The 18317-nt window shown below is 53.5% G+C and overlaps 5 protein-coding genes across 5 annotated transcripts; 4 read left to right on the top strand and 1 right to left on the bottom strand.

Annotated features, from left to right (window-relative positions):
• Nucleotides 1-492: 492 nt before the first annotated feature.
• On the top strand, nt 493-6561 carry PSV08DRAFT_411581 (vanillyl alcohol oxidase; the record flags this gene model as incomplete). The annotated part of the gene is made up of 9 exons (XM_066093891.1): nt 493-1121; nt 1169-2150; nt 2197-3655; nt 4510-4728; nt 4762-5690; nt 5738-5866; nt 5919-6137; nt 6190-6306; nt 6361-6561. 9 exons carry the CDS (start codon nt 493-495, stop codon nt 6559-6561), a joined length of 4884 nt encoding a protein of 1627 aa, XP_065948573.1.
• Nucleotides 6562-7721: 1160 nt separating this feature from the next.
• Nucleotides 7722-9617, top strand: PSV08DRAFT_185919 (uncharacterized protein; the record flags this gene model as incomplete). The annotated part of the gene is made up of 3 exons (XM_014217695.1): nt 7722-8080; nt 8206-9401; nt 9457-9617. 3 exons carry the CDS (start codon nt 7722-7724, stop codon nt 9615-9617), a joined length of 1716 nt encoding a protein of 571 aa, XP_014073170.1.
• A 274-nt stretch (nt 9618-9891) lies between these two features.
• PSV08DRAFT_404128 (uncharacterized protein) lies at nt 9892-11427 on the bottom strand (the record flags this gene model as incomplete). The annotated part of the gene is made up of 4 exons (XM_014217650.2): nt 9892-10290; nt 10459-10852; nt 11006-11058; nt 11104-11427. 4 exons carry the CDS (start codon nt 11425-11427, stop codon nt 9913-9915), a joined length of 1149 nt encoding a protein of 382 aa, XP_014073125.2. The 3' UTR covers nt 9892-9912.
• Nucleotides 11428-11668: 241 nt separating this feature from the next.
• PSV08DRAFT_228504 (uncharacterized protein) lies at nt 11669-14004 on the top strand (the record flags this gene model as incomplete). The annotated part of the gene is made up of 2 exons (XM_014217674.1): nt 11669-11990; nt 12040-14004. The coding sequence occupies exon 2, from the start codon at nt 12136-12138 to the stop codon at nt 14002-14004; it is 1869 nt and encodes a 622-aa protein (XP_014073149.1). The 5' UTR covers nt 11669-11990; nt 12040-12135.
• Nucleotides 14005-14459: 455 nt separating this feature from the next.
• PSV08DRAFT_404130 (uncharacterized protein) lies at nt 14460-18232 on the top strand (the record flags this gene model as incomplete). Its single annotated transcript, XM_014217696.2, has 2 exons — nt 14460-14477; nt 14655-18232. The coding sequence occupies 2 exons, from the start codon at nt 14460-14462 to the stop codon at nt 17799-17801; spliced, it is 3165 nt and encodes a 1054-aa protein (XP_014073171.2). The 3' UTR covers nt 17802-18232.
• Nucleotides 18233-18317: the final 85 nt, after the last annotated feature.

Below are 18317 nucleotides of genomic sequence, written 5' to 3' on the forward strand. Positions count from 1 at the left end.
GAAAAGGCCCAGATGCAGGACAAACGCGGCGGTAACTGCCAGAACGCACCGGCTGCACGACGCCACGCGTAAAGGTGTTGCCACGGCTGCGAATCAAAAGAGTGGGCAGCTCGGCCAAATTATGAATCGAGATGCGCCGGGCGAGAGAGCATTTGGCGTAGTTGGCCTGGGCAGTGGGGCGTGGAGAAAATTTCGCGGAGAGTCTGGAGAAGCGGGCTAGCCACGTGCAGCATGCCTTCCGACTACCACATGGAAACCTCAACGCGCCCGGACATCGTCCCATTCCTATTCCGCTGCAAGCGCTCTTCCTCGCGTCACGCTTGCTGCTGCCCTCATTCGACCAGGCACATGGCTCGGCTAACAGTTTACCAGCGGGCGGCTTCCCCAATGTGGCCGTCGACTACCGCAGGCGGGGTTACGATATCACAAGTGAAAGAGTAGAGAGCACAAATGTCGAGCAATGTACTACCATCCTCTCTGAACTCGTCAACAATGGCTTCAGGTCAGCACCCCCAGAGCGTCCCGGACTGGAACAATCTCCAGGTTCTTCACAAGAATACTCTGCCTGCACGTGCCTACTTCCACAACTACACGTCCGAGGCCGATGCTCTCAATGCCGACGTGACCAAATCCTCGACACACAGCCTATCGGGTACATGGAAGTTCCGGCACTCTTACTCTCCGTTCGAAGCCCCTGAGGGTTTCGAGTCGACCACCTTCGACACTTCATCATGGAGTGACATTGCCGTGCCTGGTATGTGGCAGCTGCAAGGCTTTGGTAAAGGTCCACAGTATACCAATGTCATCTATCACATCCCCGTAGATCCGCCCAATGTCCCATTCACAGAAAACGAGACGGGCTCGTACGTCCGCAAGTTTGAAGTTCCCCAAGCACTAAAGAACAGCCAGATCCGCCTTCGGTTCGAAGGTGTTGACGCGGCCTTTCATGTTTGGGTCAACGGAAAGGAAGTGGGGTATTCCCAGGGTAGCAGGAACCCCGATGAATTCGACGTTACATCCTTTGTCGATCTCAATGGGGCCAACACGTTAGCCGTCAGGGTCTACCAGCACTGTGACGGGACTTATATTGAAGACCAGGACCAGTGGTGGTTGAGTGGCATGTAAGTTTCGGCGCTTCTCTTGGCGTGTTCGGTGCTTATGACTACAGATTCCGAGATGTCTCATTAGTCGGGTTCCCCAAGGCTTCTAGAATCGACAACGTTTTTGCACAAACGCTCCTCGATTTTTCCTACACTGATGCTGAGCTCAAGCTCAAGATCACTGCCACTGGGTCTGGAAAGGTCACCGCAAAGCTTCTGGACGCAAAGAAGCAAGAAGTCGCTTCAACAGACGCTCAGATTGACGGCAGTGGCGAAACCAAACTCAGCGTCCAAGTCAAGAACCCCTTAAAATGGACTGCCGAATCACCAAATCTCTACCATCTTGTAGTCTCTACTAATGATCAAGTCGTTGCTCAACGCGTTGGATTCAGGCAGGTTGAGATGAAAGGTGGCCTACTCTTGGTCAATGGTAAAAGAGTTGTCTTCCGTGGAGTCAATCGCCATGAACACCACCCCACCTGTGGCCGTGCTGTTCCGTATGAATTCATGAAAGAAGACCTGTTGACCATGAAGCGTCACAACATCAATGCTATCCGCACATCGCACCAGCTGAATGATCCACGGCTGTACGATCTCGCGGATGAGATGGGCTTCTGGGTTATAGATGAAGCGGATCTGGAATGCCACGGATTTGAAAGCATCTCGGACGCAGCGCTCAGCACGGAACAGCGCGCTATGCCTTTCCGTGAGCGTCAGCTCCTCACTCGCAAAGAGGCGGCAGAGTGGACAACCAACAACAAGGATTGGACACATGCCTACGTTGATCGCGCTGAGGCGCTTGTAAAGAGAGATCAGTTGCATCCTTCCGTCATCATCTGGAGCTTAGGCAACGAAGCGTTCATGGGATGCAACTTCGTAGCCATGTACGAGCACATCAAGGCATATGACGACAGCCGGCCGATTCACTACGAAGCCGACATCTACGCCGACACAATGGACATGTACTCTAGGATGTATCCTCCAATCGACGAGATTGTTCGGTTTGGCGAGGACAAGGAGAAGAAGAAGCCGCTTATACTTTGCGAATTCGTGAGTAGCGTACGCTAGACATATCCGACTCAGCTAACTGTATCAGGTACATGCAATGGGCAACGGCCCTGGCAACATCAAGGAGTATGTCGATGCTTTCTACAAGTATCCCACCTTGCAAGGTGGTTTTGCCTGGGAATGGGCCAATCATGGCCTTCTCACCAAAGACAAGAAGACTGGAGAAGAGTTTTATGCATATGGTGGCGATTTTGGAGAAGAAGTCCACGATGCAACATTCGTCATGGACGGACTTGTCAACTCTGATCACAAGCCAAATGCGGGTTTGATCGAGTACAAGAAAGCTATCGAGCCAGTACAGCTACTGGAGTCGAGTGCCTCAAAAGCCACATTTATCAATAGATACGACTTTATCACACTGGACCATTTGAGCTGCAGCTATACTACGACATCCGAGTCCGGAAACGGAAGCGGATCTGCAAACTTGGATATTCCATCTGGCATCTTACCAGGCCAGACATTTGATCTGCAACTTCCAAAGGTTGAAGAATCCAAGGGCGAAGTTCTACTCAACATCTCATTCCAATTGAAGGAAGCCACGCCGTACCTCAAGGCAGGCTTCGAAGTTGCAAATGCGCAAGTTCCAATCACTCCGGTCGCGCCGCTGCAGCAAGCCGAGGCCAAGGGCAAAGAGATCAAGGTTGAAGCTGAGTCTAAGACAGTGATCAAGATTACGGCCGATGGCGCTACCTGGAAATTTAACACGATTCATGGCTCGCTCACGTCATGGGTACAGGGGTCTACCGAACTTATTTCCGGAGCACCAGTGTTTGACATCTTCCGCGCTCCTACCGACAACGACATACCGCAAGATGGCTGGGATTGGAAAGACAAGCATCTCCAACACGCCAAGGCAGCAACTCGTAAGGTCGAGTGGTCGCAGTCTGGCTCAGACACTCTGAAGATCACTGTGCACCAGCGTGTAGCCCCTCCTGTCCTCTCATGGTCTATTGATACCATCCTGACATACACATTCCATGCCACCGGAACACTCTCTGTGCACGTTGCCGGTACACCCAAGGGTCAAAATCTGCCGCGTACACTCCCGCGCATCGGTCTTGTTCTAGAACTCCCAAAGCAATTCCAAAAGGTCGAATGGTTCGGCCGCGGTTTCAGCGAGTCGTATCGCGACAGCAAGTTCTCCCAGCCCATTGGCAAATACACCGCCTCGAGCATCGATGAGCTGTGGGTCGATTACGAGGTCCCTCAAGAATCAGCAAACCGGACAGACACTCGCTACGTTAGCATCACCAATGGCAGTGGTGCGGGGCTGCTTGCTCAATTCGCAGGCAAAGCGGATGCAGAAAGGAAGCTCTTCGACTTCCAGGCCAGCCACTACAGGATGAAGGATGTGGCTGCTGCGGGCCACCCGCATGAGCTGAGGAAGCACAAGCGGGAGGAGGTTGTGCTGAGGTTGGATGCTCAGCATCATGGATTGGGCAGTGGTAGCTGTGGACCGAGGACGTTGGATGAGTACAGCTTGCTTTGTGAGCCGTTTGAGTTTGAAGTCCTACTGCAGGCACCTTGACCCGCTTTCTTTTTGTGATTTAGAATAGAAATGAAATGACATTGAATGTTGAAATGATTTGTCACGGCTCTAAAGGCTTGCTTGATCTGTCTTTGAGTGATTTGTCACAAAAAAAAAGTAAGTTGGCTAGCTTTGAAAGGCTAATGCTTGTTTGTCCACTGACAGGATAGTGGAATGAATGTTCCACTAGGTTAGTAGAATTACGAGGTGACAGGTTTAGCTGCGCTAAGATATTAGGAGATTCCCATAAGTATGCGGATAGCATCTCGTCACGTAACAAACACCAGAATCTCCGCCAGCCCAAACCAGCCGAAATGTGAGTTCAAAAACCAGTTGGGAAAAAAAATCGTATGTAGAATGTTATTACGAACACATATCTGCTTAAACTTGACGCTTGTTCAGGTCCCTTCACCGTCAACAACCTCACTCGAGCTTACCGAGCTTGGCCACTGGGTGAGCTTGACCGCAACAGGTTTGTAGCAAATCACTTAGAGGAACGTTCGTTTCACTCGGTTAGCACAATCACATGATACGTCATGGCCCTCGCGCCTGCCTGCCATACGCTCACTTTCACCCAGACTTGATGACAAACAAACAAGTGGGCCACTCACTTAAACTGTTCGACAGCCTTTAATAGTCAACAACTCTATCTTGTCAGCGGACAAATAGCCATCAGCTTCTTAGAGCCAGCCAGCTCTTACTTCTATGCCATGGGTGATACACCGAAGAAACGACGCGTAAGCAGTCTCACTCTTGTCAATGCATAAGTAACAGCGCCAGTATACTAATGCTCCCAGAAGGAACGATCGCCAGACAGCGGCGCAGCGACGCCAAAGCGGACGCGCATGCACTCAACTAGCTCATCCACCTGTAGTAGATCCGACACGCAGCCGATGCAAGATCGAACAATGTCCCGGTCGAAAGACGACGACTGGAATTTTCGCATCAAAGTTTTATCAGCTGCCAACTGCCTCAACAATGATCTCTTCAGAGACGCGGTAAAGGGCCTTGTCCGTATCTGCTTTCCTGATGGTATTTTGAAGCAGTTAGGACAACATGTCATAGAGCAGCACATGCGCGAAGAACGAGCCAAACCAGCGAACATACAGCGGACGATGGAGGCCTTTCAACCGGAGATGATACGCCGTTTGATAGGCATGCTCGCTGAATACTTCGATACGCCCGATCAGGCAGTCTCGGCTGTACAGGCCGCGCTTGGACAACGACGCAAGACTCCAAACGACGAAGAAACCACAGACTCTAGCAATACTCTCGTTGAGCAATCTCTTTCACCGAAGAAAAAGAGGCGCAATCGTAGTAGGAAGCTTCAAGAGGCTACGCCGTCACGCCCAAAAACCCCAACAGAAAATACCGTTTCCAATTCCAACACGGTTTCTCAAAGGCAGAAGGATAGGAAGATTTCATCCTCATGGGACTGGAATATCGATCCCGATACAGTCACTGAAGAAGCTATACAACATGCATTCCCACGTACTGCTGATCTGTTTGCATATCATACTCTGCCTACCACCCAACAAATGCTGGGATCCAGAGCATCGAGAAAGGAGATGCTGATTGACATGCAATCACTGCTAGACGGCTTGTCCCAAAAGGAATTCCAGAAGTGGGTTGAAAGCTTGGATAAGCTTTGCAAAGGCAATCGCGGAATGTTGGTCCGGCCAGAGCTCACTCAGATGAACAATGGCCAATTGTCTCGTGTGACACCCGCCCCAGGCCAGTCAACGCTATGTATCAGGAATAAAGGCATACCCTTACGCAGGAACACCATCATCAAATTCGAGGATGCTGAGGGTTCTGGCGGAATATCAAAAACTCAGGAAGCACGAGTTACCAACGCGGCCATGCAGGCTACCGTAACTAGTAGGCCGAACTTGTCAACAGAGGATCGCGACCTCGGATCAACAGTCCCTAGTGTAGCGACTGCTGATGAGATGGACACCAGCCGCTCTCAGAACAATGATAATATTGACAGTGTAAGAAACGAAGCCAAGTCTTACATTACTGATATTAACTTCTCTAGTCTTTCGGTATGCCCGTGTTGCAGTTGTTGTGGGGAACAGACTCCTTAACTCCAGACATGTGTGTCAACGATTACTTGCAGATCACCGAGACGATAATGAACAATCTACAACGCCGACTTCCAGCTGAGGCAAGTCCGAGTCTCCTAGTTCTCATGATTGTGCGTGACTAACAAGAACCAGCGCATAGTTGCAAGCGGCCTTGGCGGCCAAAGTAAGACACGCACAAAGGATGAGCTTCGGAGTAGCATTGTTCAAGCTTTCCCCAAACCTGGACAATTTATCAACTTGATGAGAATAAAGAAGAACATTGAAGGTTCATTGGTGGACTGGGTAATCGCGGAGCCGCAGGCTTTTCCCGAGCTGAAGGCTATGCCTTTTGTATTCGCTCGTGTACTACCGGTACGAAAACTGTTATTTTTTTTTTGCTATCAAAGACTAAAGCAATGTACAGCATATACGAGTGGCGATCGAATCGCTCTTTGGCTCCTGGTCTGCAGTATCCATACTAAGTGGAGTTCAAGTGTGGCGAAGTATCCTTGAAGCTCTGGAGCAGCGAGGCCTATCAGAAGTATATACTCCTGGCTTCTCATTGACCTTTTGATACAATTTCTGATATAAGCAGGCGTCGGTTGGTGCGGTAAACATCGACTGTTTACAGATCGATAGTCTTTGCAATAACTGCAAGTTTCCAGAGGTCACACGGCGCGCACTTCTCGAGCGTATCTTTCGTCGTTTAGTCTTTTTACACAAAGACAAATTTCCCGAGTTGAAAGAAACACCGGTTGTCAAGGTGTGGGAAAGAAAGACAGGCCTGGAATGGTGAAGCTGTGGACAGGGTTGCAATCGTAGCTAATGAGGTTTTGAGCAAGCAACACTGTATTTTGTTCCGAGCGTCAGGGCCGAGGGGGCATCAGGTGGCAAGTGATTGTACTGCACCCGGTCACATACGATGGAACATGTAGGGGTTCTTGTGAAACTAACAAATGCTGGATTACTTAGTTTTCTATACTAAAATTGTCCTTCCTACATTATACTGTCCGATAGCTGCTTTTTCCCCTCTCCTGCTAGGAATTTTCTTGCCAGTCGTTGTGGTTTTCTATTACTACAGAGTTATATGCTATTACATATTCTTGAAAACTGTTTGGTAAAAATAAATTTAAGCAAAAATAAGAAAGAAACAGCTTGTCTTGTAGCAGTAAAATACAAACGAATGCAAGCTAAATTTGTGTCTGCTATTTTGGTCAGAGGATCTCAAAGGCTTGCTCGGTTGCGTACATAGTTCCGAAGCCGATCAAGATACGTATTTTTCCGGTAGTTTCTCTGCCTTTGTGTGAGTAACGAAGACTCTGTCTTGACAGCATCGCAATCTTCAATAGATTCTACTCACAGTACAAGGTGAGCGCAGTATTTATTGCTACTGGGAGGGTGGTGGGCGATTATTTGTATGCATATGTACATAACCTGTACCGTCCTTCCCACCTGGACCCGAAGTGCACACATTACAAGCCACCCACTACGTACACCAAACTACGTAGCCCCTCGTTGTTTTCCAAGACCAGTTGCTTCCCCAACACGCCGTACTAGACGTATAGTATGTACATGAATGAATTCGGAGCCAACCCCACCGAGCGGCGACAGGAAGAATAAGACCCGCCCCGAGAGTGTGGAGAAAGGGTGAGAGAGAATGTGGGGTACCACTACTCTTTCTCCGCCAATGTGGGGAAAGGGTACTACTGTCAGAACCCTGTCGATTGCGCAGAGTCCCCCAGCATAAGCGACCATATTAAAGGAAGAATTATTCTGTTTTCCCGATAACTAGACTCGATCGAAAAAAAAAGAGAAAGGACAAGAATAAATTGTTTTCAGGCGATATCATTCTTTCTACTATCGCATACTTTTCTTTTAACCAATTACGTACTACCTTGCCACTGCCACATTTCCTTGATAACTACTAGACCAAGAGGGAAAAAAGAAAAGAAAACAATGCCCTCCCCATCTCCGGCATACACGGATCCCACATATCAATCAACCCACTACAACCTCTTCCGCGACTCCATCACTAAGCCTATAACGCGCGTGCTGCCGCCTGGCATTTCGCGTCCGACATTTGATGCAGCGCTCGCGCGATACAGGAGCGTGGTAGGGGACGAGCAAGTCTACGACAGCGAAGAGCAACTAGTCGAGTATATTGATCCGTACGAGCTGCATGAAGCGGAAGGCACGAGGAAGATTCCTAGTGCGGCGGTGAGACCCAAGAGTATAGAGGAGCTCAAGGGATTACTAAAGGTGTCGAATGAGTTTGGGATTCCCGTGTGGACGTTTTCGAGGGGAAAAAATCTAGGGTTTGCTTTCCTTTTCTTTTGTTTCTCTATGTCTCTCTCTTTCTCTCTCTCTCTCTGATTTTTTTTTCCAATATGAAATGTTGATCGCTCGTGCGATGAAGACGGCTTCTAACGTTTGGAATTAGATATGGTGGCCCAGCACCGCGAGTCACGGGTTCCGTGGCACTAGATTTGCATCGCATGAATAAGATTATCGAAGTCAATGCCGAGTACGCGTACGCCGTTGTAGAACCAGGCGTTACATTTACAGACTTGTACGACTACTGTGTCAAGAATAAGCTAAATGTGTGGCCGTCTGTTCCATCGCTGGGTTGGGGCTCCGTCGTTGGCAACACACTCGATCGTGGCACAGGCTTCACGCCGACATCGACGCACCACCAGCACATTGCTGGCCTGGAAGCTATGCTTGCAAACGGCGATCTGGTGCGGACAGGCCAATTTGCAGTGTCCGAATCTCCGTCTGCGCATCTCTCCAAGTTCACCTTTGGTCCTAGCATCGAAGGCCTGTTCTTACAGTCCAACCTAGGCATCGTGACCAAACTGGGCATTTGGCTCACGCCCGCGCCGCAGGCTTACATGTCGTGTACTTTTAACATGCCAGAGCTCGAAGACGTCGAGACGATTGTCGACATCTTTGGCCCGCTGCGTCGCGACGGCCTACTGCCCAGCACCGTGTATGTGTCCAACGTGACAGAGTGGCTCGGTATGGTGGGCCAGCGCGAAAACTTTTGGCCGCACAAGACGCCGATTCCTGACTGGCGGATCAAAGAGCTGCAGAAGGAGCTTGGGCTTGGGTACTGGAATGCAAAGTTCGGTCTGTACGGGGCAAAAGACGTGGTTCAAGCGCATTTCAACCAACTGCAAAAGATTATTGTGCAAAAGGCGCCAAAGGGCCAGCTGGCGGGTAAGATGTTTGCTGCACCAGAGGGCCAGACGCTTGATGCAGCGTCAGTGCCTGAAGCTGAGGGTGGCTTCTTTGTCGGAGTACCTTCGCTCTGGTCGCTGCCCATGGTCAAGTTCAACTTGCCCAAGTCTGGAGGCGGCATTGGCGCACATTACGACTACAGTCCGATTATCCCGTCTAATGGCAAGGAGATCTTGTCGTGGGTCAAGACGGCCAAGGGCGTTTGTGAAAAGCACGGATTTGACTTGTTCTGCGACTTCTTCATGCACGAACGTCATGTGATCTTCGTAAACATGATGACATTTGACAAGTTGAATGCAGGGCAGGTAGAGACGGTACAGAGAATCTTTGACGACGTGTTCGAGGAGGGAAAAAAGAGGGGGTACAGCAATTACCGCAGTCATGTGGATTACATGGGTACATATCTTTGGTCTTTTGCTGTGGAGTTTGTAGGAGGCTGACAAGGGGCTAGATCGCGTTGCCTCGCTATACGATTTCAACGACCATGCATACCGGAGATTTGTCGAGACGATCAAGGACGCAGTGGACCCAAACGGCATTCTTTCACCGGGCAAGCAGGGCATTTGGCCGAAACGGTTCCGTGAAGAGAAAAAGACAAAGGCTCACTTGTAGCATGTGTCCTATATGTTTTTTTACGAAAATGGTATGATGTGGGGGGGGATTGGTGGCATTCTGGCCTTGGACGGTGCTTTTGAATGGATGTTTATCAGTCAGGTGGTTGATTGTGTTTTTTGTGTTGTGTTGCCGTATCAACATGAGCCCCTGGTTAGTTGGGGAGATGATTTGGAGGAAATGTCATTGATATCAGTGTCTTTGCAGGAGACGGGGCAGTATTTCTGTACCATGGATATGCCCATCGTCGTGGAGGCAATCCGATCATGATGACTAGGATGACATGAATTGTATACTATACCAGAGTGTCATGTGTCGGGGGTAGACATGACGTGCAGTGTCGCAAGCTTGCTTTTCGAATAGCAGTAGTAGTGTAGGGTATACTCTGTACTACAATCTGCGAGACACGGACAAGACAAGTCCGAGTCACGTGGCGGGAGCGGTGTCCCCTGATTCTGCCATCTGCCTGTGCAGTCATGATCGTCCCGCCACCGAGATCGAGACTGAACAGACCGTGTGGTGCAATTACCTGTCGACGATCTGTTGCAGCCATCGTCGAGTCGTGGAGATTAGAGCAGCGACCACCAATCGGTGAGATTGTCGTAAGAAGATTAGCCAATCCGGAAGCGCCGATGAGTGTGGCGTACCAGTGTGGCGTGTGTGGCGGTTGTAGCTGATAAATTCAGTGGCACAATGGGGGTGGCTAGAAAGGGAGAAAGGGTTGAGGGTTAGGGGAAAGGACCAAGTTGGGTCTGCACTGACTGCACTATGGCCACCAGGAGGGAGGCAAGCGCGAGGCGTGGAGATGCGGTGCCTGACGATCGATAAGTGGATTGCTGACGGTTGTGGGTGGAGGCGTAGTAGGATAGTAGTCGTGGTGGTGGTCGACGTAGTGTGGTAGTCGTCTAGGAAGGGGCAGCAGGATGGGAGGCGCAGTGGACATGGCATCCCGGGGCCTGAGGTGAAAATGACGCGGTGCGGGCGTGGCGGAGTAGCGTGGCGGGATGCGACACAGTTGCTCCGAAATCCTGCCTGTCTGTGTCTGTGTCTGAGGTTGGCAGTGGCAGGAGCGGGCAGGCTGAGGCGGAGGGCGGTCGGCTAGGGAAGCATCCATCCGGCTTTCTCCATGTGAATCTGATAGCAGCAGGCCAATGGCCAATGGCGAGCCGGCGGAGCGTGGCGCGTCCATTTGCTGGCCGGCGATTGGCCGGCCGGGGGCTGGGCTTGGGCTGCAGCTGCAGGGCCAGGTCAGCAGTCACCAGCCAGCCAGCCCGGCAGCCAGCCCGGCCATCCATCCATCCATCCCATCCCATCCCATCAGCCAAACCGTTGGCGACCGTGGCTATGCATGACGACAGGGCGTGGGCGAGGTTGAAGCCACCTCACACGGTGCACGCTCACGTCCACGTGTGCATCCGTGCACATGAGGCATGCAATCAATCTGTTGTATGTGTGTGTGTGTGTCGAGTCTCTATGTACTACTTACATGGAAGCTGCATGCTCGTGTGGCGGCGGCCATGGCAAAAGACGGCAGCTCGAGACGACACGACATGACGCGGGCCATGTCAGCGAGCGGCTCCAGGAGGGCGCAATGTTTCGGAGAGGTGTGGCGCCCATGTTGTTGCGTCTTCAGCAGTGCAGAGTGGGCCGGCCTCGTCTGGCGCGCCTGCACAGCCCCAATGGGCTTGCGTTTGCCTTGGTAGTCTCCCCGTTCATCGCTTTGCCTGCCCATCGCCTGCCTCCGCCCGCCGCCGCCCTCATCGCCAAAAGGGCCGTTGCAGAAAAAAGGCCCGTGACTGTCGTGATCCATCCTGACTCGGTCCCGGTCTGCGTGCGTGTGGGTGTGTGGGTGTGTGTGTAAGTAGTGTGTAGTGTGTGCTTACATAGGCGTCGTCCATGTCGTATGTACACGCCGACTAAGCCAGGCTGCACCACCCCGTTCTTCAGCCACAACCCCATCCACCTCGCTCGCCCTCGGCACCCTCTGACCACGCACCACCCGCGCCCTGCCACCCGGCCGCCCTGCCACCCTGCGCCTCATCCTCACCTTCACCTTCACCTTCACCTTCACCACCAGGCAAGCCCTGCACCACCTCCCCATCCGCCCTTGCCCTTGCCCGCTGTTCGCTGCATGCTGCACTGTGTGCTGTGGCTCAACCCCTCCACTGACGTCCTGCGCTCGCCAGGCGCCAATTGCCGCTTGCTCCACCCGGCCCGCTCTGTTTCTGATTGAACGGCACACGGCGACCGTGTAATACCATTGTTCAATTGCGAAGCTGGCTCTCCCTCCCGCCCACGTCCATCTCGAGTGTCGGTAGCAGACTCTCGCACGCGCGCCGGTGCACGCCTGCATCTCATCGCATCGCAACAAAGGTCAGCACCGCCGCCATCCCCCCCATGCCGCTTCGCTGATCAAGAGAAGCCCTGCGCATTCTTGCCCGTTGCGACCTCGCCAGTGCTGACGCGAGTTTGAAGACGCGTATATTCCAACTCCTCGCTCCTGTCGCCCCAGCCCACCATGGCCGCCTCGACGCGAGCACTCACTCCAACGCCGACAAATCCATTTAATGCTGTCAACGGTCCCAGCACCCCAGGTTCTGCAGCGCGCAACTCGCACGGCGGCGCAACCTTTGGAACCCATCTCACAAAGTCTCCCCGCGGCCTGTCGCCCCAGCTCTCCCCACAGGCCCTCGCCGGACCCGGTGCCCTCGCCGACGAACGCCGCTTTCGCGAGCCTTCATCGCGCCAGACGAGCCCCAATCCTGCTGCTTCGGTCCTGCAGAGCCTGAATGGCACCGTCCAGTTGATGGGCCATTCTTCAGGCGCCCCGCAAGAATCCGCGCCACCCACAAAGGCCGACAAGATCGCGAAGCCGCTCATGATCCCAGACAACAATGGAGTCACCGGCGAAAACATGCAAACTAGCCCAGTCAGTCTTTCCAGCTTTGGAGATGGAGATGCGCCAAACGCGCCGGGTGCCTCTGCCACAGAAGGCGGCGCTCTTGGCAACACGGCTCGGGAAGGAGCGCCTCACCAGCCGCAACAACAACAGCAGTCGCAGCACCATCAGCAGCACCACCAGCTCATAGCCCCAAACCCTGCCGACAATCCGGGAAACCGCGCTTTCACCTTCCCCGGCCCCCTTCCTCCGGAGCCCGACCCTCGCGCCCCAACCCGCCAGATGAGTCTTCCTGGATACGGCCAAAACACGCCTAAGTCGCCATCGACAAAACGTCACAAGTGCCCATACTGCTCTACAGACTTCACGCGACACCACAACCTCAAAAGTCACCTGCTAACCCACAGCCAAGAAAAGCCCTATGAATGTCCCACCTGCCAAGCACGTTTCCGCCGTCTACATGATTTGAAACGGCATACGAAACTACACACCGGCGAGCGCCCGCATACCTGCTACAAGTGTGGCCGCAGGTTTGCTCGCGGAGACGCCCTTGCGCGACACAACAAGGGCCAAGGTGGCTGTGCGGGCCGCCGCTCTAGTTTCGGCATCGATGACGATCTTGGCGATTCCAAGGGCGACGAAGGCATGGACGGCGTCATCTACACTGGCGAGCCTGACGGAGAGGGCGATGAAGACGACGACGGCCGGCGTGTTAGCGAGCCCGCGCGCAAGCGACAAAACACTGGAAACTCGACGCAAGATTCGTACCACCAGCACTCTAGCACGTATCCGCCAATTGCCGCGAACCGGGGCTCGGGCAGCCAAAACAGTCTCCGACCATACTACCCAGGCTCTTCTGCGCAAGCTGCTAATGTGTCGCCCAAAGCAGCTCCGTCCAACCTTGCTTCTGTTCACAACGCAAACACACAGTCGAATGTCTTTGGCCAGAGTAGCATGACGGAGAGTCCACGACCGCTCTCGCCAGGCCAACATGAACAACATCGCCTTGCACCAGAAAGCAACATGCCAGGCTCGCGCTCACCAAGCCTATCGCATCACATGCACCAGCAAAACTACGCCCGTGGCCATGGTACACCTCCTGTCAGTCTTGCTCCGCCCAACACCAGTAACGGGCCCCACTTGCCCTCTTTGCCTGGACTTAACCCCATGCCTCCCAAGCAGGGCACTCAGGGAGGAAAGAGCAACGGCCCAAGCATGCTTCAGCACTCGGCCATGGCAGCTCCCGGAGCTAGTTCACAACCGGGCAGTCACTCTAGCCACGGTGGTAGCGGCAGCAGTACACGTGAGGTCATGGGCAACCATGTCGATGTGTGGCAGTATGTTCGCGAGATTGAAGCTCGAATGGCTCGCATGGAAAAGGAGCACAACGACAAAATCTCGACGTTGCAAAACGAAATCACCACACTGCGTGCCCAGCTGGCACAGCAGCATGTTAATAACACCCAAGGCCAACAGCAAAGTCACTAGTGGGAGCCCTTTTTTCTTCGACGGCAAGGGGCCTTCCTTTGTGGTTTGGCTGCTGTGTCATGTTTTTTATCCTTCCATGTGTGTGTGTGTGTGTGTGTGGCTTGTTGTTGTCCTTAGACCGGCGCTCTGCATGGGCGGTGCGGTGAAAAGCGCTCGACGAGCGAATAACGGAGGCGTTCTACGGAGTACAAACCCAAGATTGAGCAACAGACGTCAGGGATCACGAAGAGCATGTAACAATGATACCCCATGCTAAGATTGCATGCACTCGATATTTGATCATGTTTCGCACTTGGCTTGTCTCTTCTTCCATCTTCCTTGTCTGTACAGTAGGCTTCATAGTATTTATTTGAGTGCTTGATTGGATTACTGTGTAAATGCGGAGAACTTGGTGTGATGACGATTATGTGTGAAGATGGAGTTTTTTTTAAACCCATCCTACACACAGGCTTGCGATGGCTGTGGTGGGTGACGTACGTACGTGTGTGATGCCAGCAAAGCATGCAAAGCCACACACGGGTCTCTTCCAGCATCTTCCTTGGCTGCTGTAGATGTGAAGGGGGTGAAGGAAGCAACTTGTGCTTCTTTTTTGAAACCATTGCCCGGTACATGTAACTCGCTGGACGAGCCTTGTCGAAACAAGCAAACAGACGCAAGTACGAGGCTTGTTTGCAGCAGCGAGCACATGGCAGTTGTTGACAGCGGGGACGGGGATGGGGGCTGTAATAGAGGGCAGAAACGGACATTTTGGGTCAAGTGCCGCGAGGGCGTCGACAGTCCCGAGCGCTCACCCGCTCCACTTGGCTGCTACACGTCAGAGCACTACCACCCAAATCTCTCACAACAGCGCACCTAGAACAGTGAACCCCTCACCGCACCCTGATCTGATTCCGGCTGATGCATGGCGAGCTGCTCTCCTGATAGGCGCTCCCGCGCAACGTTCCCACCTACTACGCCCAATCCAACAAGCCCATAGCCGCGCTGCCCATTTCGCCCGCACAAGCCTGCCCTGCTTTGGCGGCCCACACTCATATCAGCCTGGAGCTCCACGCCATCTCGCCGCCATGTTGAATTCCTCGGACTCGCACCGCCGCCGCAAAAAGGACCCGGATCGCGAGCGCAGAAGCTCCCGCACAAAGGATAGGGACAGGGACAAGGACAAGGACAAGGACCGCCCACGCCATAAGAGGAGCCGCTCCCGCAAGACCCGCTCGTCGGCCTCCAAGGACGACGACGATACTGAAAAGCCGCCCCTGCCCAGCCGCCCCTCTTCTGAGCGGGTGCGCACTTCGACCTCGACCTCGACTCTCGCCTCCTCGCAGGCCTCCAAGTCGCACAAGATGGCAGTCGTGCCCGAAATGGGACGCCGCGGCTCGTTGGGCTCGGACAACACCTCGAGGATCAGCTTACCGTACCCGTCGCATTCCAAGACGTATGCAAAAGAGAGCATCTACGCGCGCGACACCATCGACAGAAGAAAGTCGACCATGACGCCAGAAGCCACGGATGTCGACACAATGGTTGCAGACAAGGACAACGAGGAGCCCACTGTGGCACAGCCGCCCAACCACGTACCACCCCCGCCCTCACGAGCGCCTCCGAGCCCCCCGCTCACTGCGACTACCGCCGCAGACTTGAGAAGGGCAGCCAGCTCAAACAGCATGTGGCGCAGAGACGCAGACGTACTTGCCCGGGAGATGGAGGACGGTCGCCAGAGCGTGGACAGCGGTACGCGCATGACATCGCAGGCTGGCCCCCGGATAGCATCACGCTCTAGTGTCAGGGAGGGCGACGAATTCGACGGCACTGACCTCACCTCCACCACTGGATCGCAGCCCAGCACCATTCGTGCAAAGTCACCTCAATTGGCGCCGAGGACGACGACAGCAAGTCCCTCAAATGCCCGGCCGCCGGGCAGGACCTCGACGCCAGTAAGAACATCAACACCAGCCAGAACATCGACGCCAATCAAAGTCAAAGTCAAGAGCAGAGCACCGTCTGAATACACGATTGATTCAGAAGCTACCTCTGTTATTCAGGATCACAGTGCCCACCACCGGGGCTCTTCTCCCCCGCAGTCAGATGCATCGCCCTCTTCTGTTGTAGATTCATCACCGCGCACTCCCACCCAGCACTCAGTTCTGCCTTCTGTTGTCTCGTCTGCCAAGGATGGGCCGTCTGTGATTGAGGTCATGACAGATCCCATGTCCCGCACTCAATCGGTAGACCCCAGCTATGCACAGGCACCCATGACGCCGCCACCTCCACCGCCGCCGCCGCCAATGATGATGATGGATGCTCCTCGGGTCGACTACTTGCTGCAGAATGGTGGTCTTGCGAAGCCAATTCCGCGAAGCTTGCTGGCAGCCATTGATGGAGTTCCCGCTGCTTCGTATTCTCACTACACGACGCCGCGACTATCTGGTGCACAGGCCCACGATGTGCGATCATTTTTCAAGCCATTGCAGAATGTTCTCAACAGTTACAATACCGTCATGGACACGAGTGGTTCGCTAGCCGTTGCCACGGGTTACCGTTCGGTTGCACGGCGCCTGCTCGATCGTCTCGAAAACGTTTTTGCTCGCAACATCTCATCTGAGCATTGCCAGTGCATGATGTGCTTTGATCGACCAGTGGTTGAGGATTCTGCAGGGGTGAATTGGGGAGAGGTCCTGGAACTGGTTTCCGGTCGTTGTGAGCTACCACCGTGGCCACCATACGAAGAAGGTCCTGGGCCCGGACTGGGTATATCATCTGAACTAGAAGCACCATGCCAACGAATTGATGTCGACGTTCCCGAGCAGTACCGCGAGCACTATGAGAAGCAATCCAAGAAGACCAAAGTTGCAGTACAGTCTTGGCTGTCTGATCAGCAGGACAATGTTCCTGAAGACGCTGATGACGAGACACTTACATTTATCATGCTCACACGTCTAGAGCAACCACAACGACCGCTCTTCTATGCGCTGCTATGGGGATTAGAGAAACTTCCAAATCCCAGGACGCAGAAGCCCGACACGGGTACTCCGCCATACTTGACCAAGGCCGGCATCGCACTGCAGCGCCTATATCGACTCACCAGCCCGCCGCGTGACCAGCTAACTGTCATGTATCTTATTCAACATGCCGACATGCACAACATGCTGGCAACACTGGCAGCGGTTACCAAGCATGAATGGGAGATCCTTGTGTCTGGGCGTTTTGACGGGTTCCTGTGGTCTGGCGCTGAAGACGTGCCGGACCTGAGCGGGACTCCACCTCGAACAGGCTCGAGGGCGGGTCAGATACGACCGGCGGACGGACCGCAGCGATTTGCTTCGCCGTTCACGCCCTACTCACGCCCTGGATCCACTCGGCCGGGATCAGTGCGGCCACCCGGAGGTGCGCCGGTGCAGATTGATGAAGAAACCGAGATTGCGGTGCTGGCAGAAATCGAGCGAGAAATCTACCTGGGCATGGAGGCCATGGAGGACGCCTTTGAACAGCTTCACAACCAGGCGGAGATGGTACGGCGACGGCTGCGTGAGCGGGCGGCAGCTCTGTCCATGGTGGCACAGCGACGCAGGGGCATGGGGGGCATTGAAGTCCGGACGGATACGCCGGCCAACCTGCGCGACGCTGACGAAGGCATCGACGATCTCAAGAGCGAGATTGGACCTGACGATTCGGCCAGCAATGTCAGCAACAACCGAAGACGAAAAGCCCATCGGGCGCGTGAGAGGAGAACGCCAGCTCCGGTGGAGGAGGAGAGCGAGGAAGACGTGGCGCTTGCGGAGCGGATACGCAGACGTTTCTGATGCGAATGAATAAAGACTTTGGAAGGACCTGGGCATCTGGTGGAGTTTGTTTTATCGTTATTTTTGCTTTTGTCTTGTCAGCAGGAGTTTTTTGTTTGTGTGTTTCGTTTTTGTCAATGGTTCGGGGCACCATGGCGGATACGATTTCATGGTTTGAGATGACGGCCGCAACAAATGGATACCCAATTTTAGTGAGAGAGTGTGGAAGAGAGCATGGACTGTGCGCTGTGCTGCATCCCACATAGCTTGGCGTAGATGGCGTATGTATACGAAATGTATATTGTTTACTTTGCGGGTCAGACGGATGACGTCAGGAGTGATCGCTGCCAGCATGCCTGATTTGCATGAGGGTGAAGGGGTAGTAGTAGTAGTAGTAGTAGTAGTAGTAGTAGTAGTAGTAGTAGTAGTAGTAGTATAATAACAAGTGTGCTCCAATCATGCTGGGCAATGGGCCGCCGCTTCAGACGGCTGGTTCCACGGATACATGGCGCAGTGGAGACGACTGGCTGGCAGCAT

Source organism: Bipolaris maydis (genome assembly GCF_028858645.1).
Source record: "Bipolaris maydis strain C4 unplaced genomic scaffold PSV08scaffold_12, whole genome shotgun sequence".
NCBI classification, from domain to species: domain Eukaryota; kingdom Fungi; phylum Ascomycota; class Dothideomycetes; order Pleosporales; family Pleosporaceae; genus Bipolaris; species Bipolaris maydis.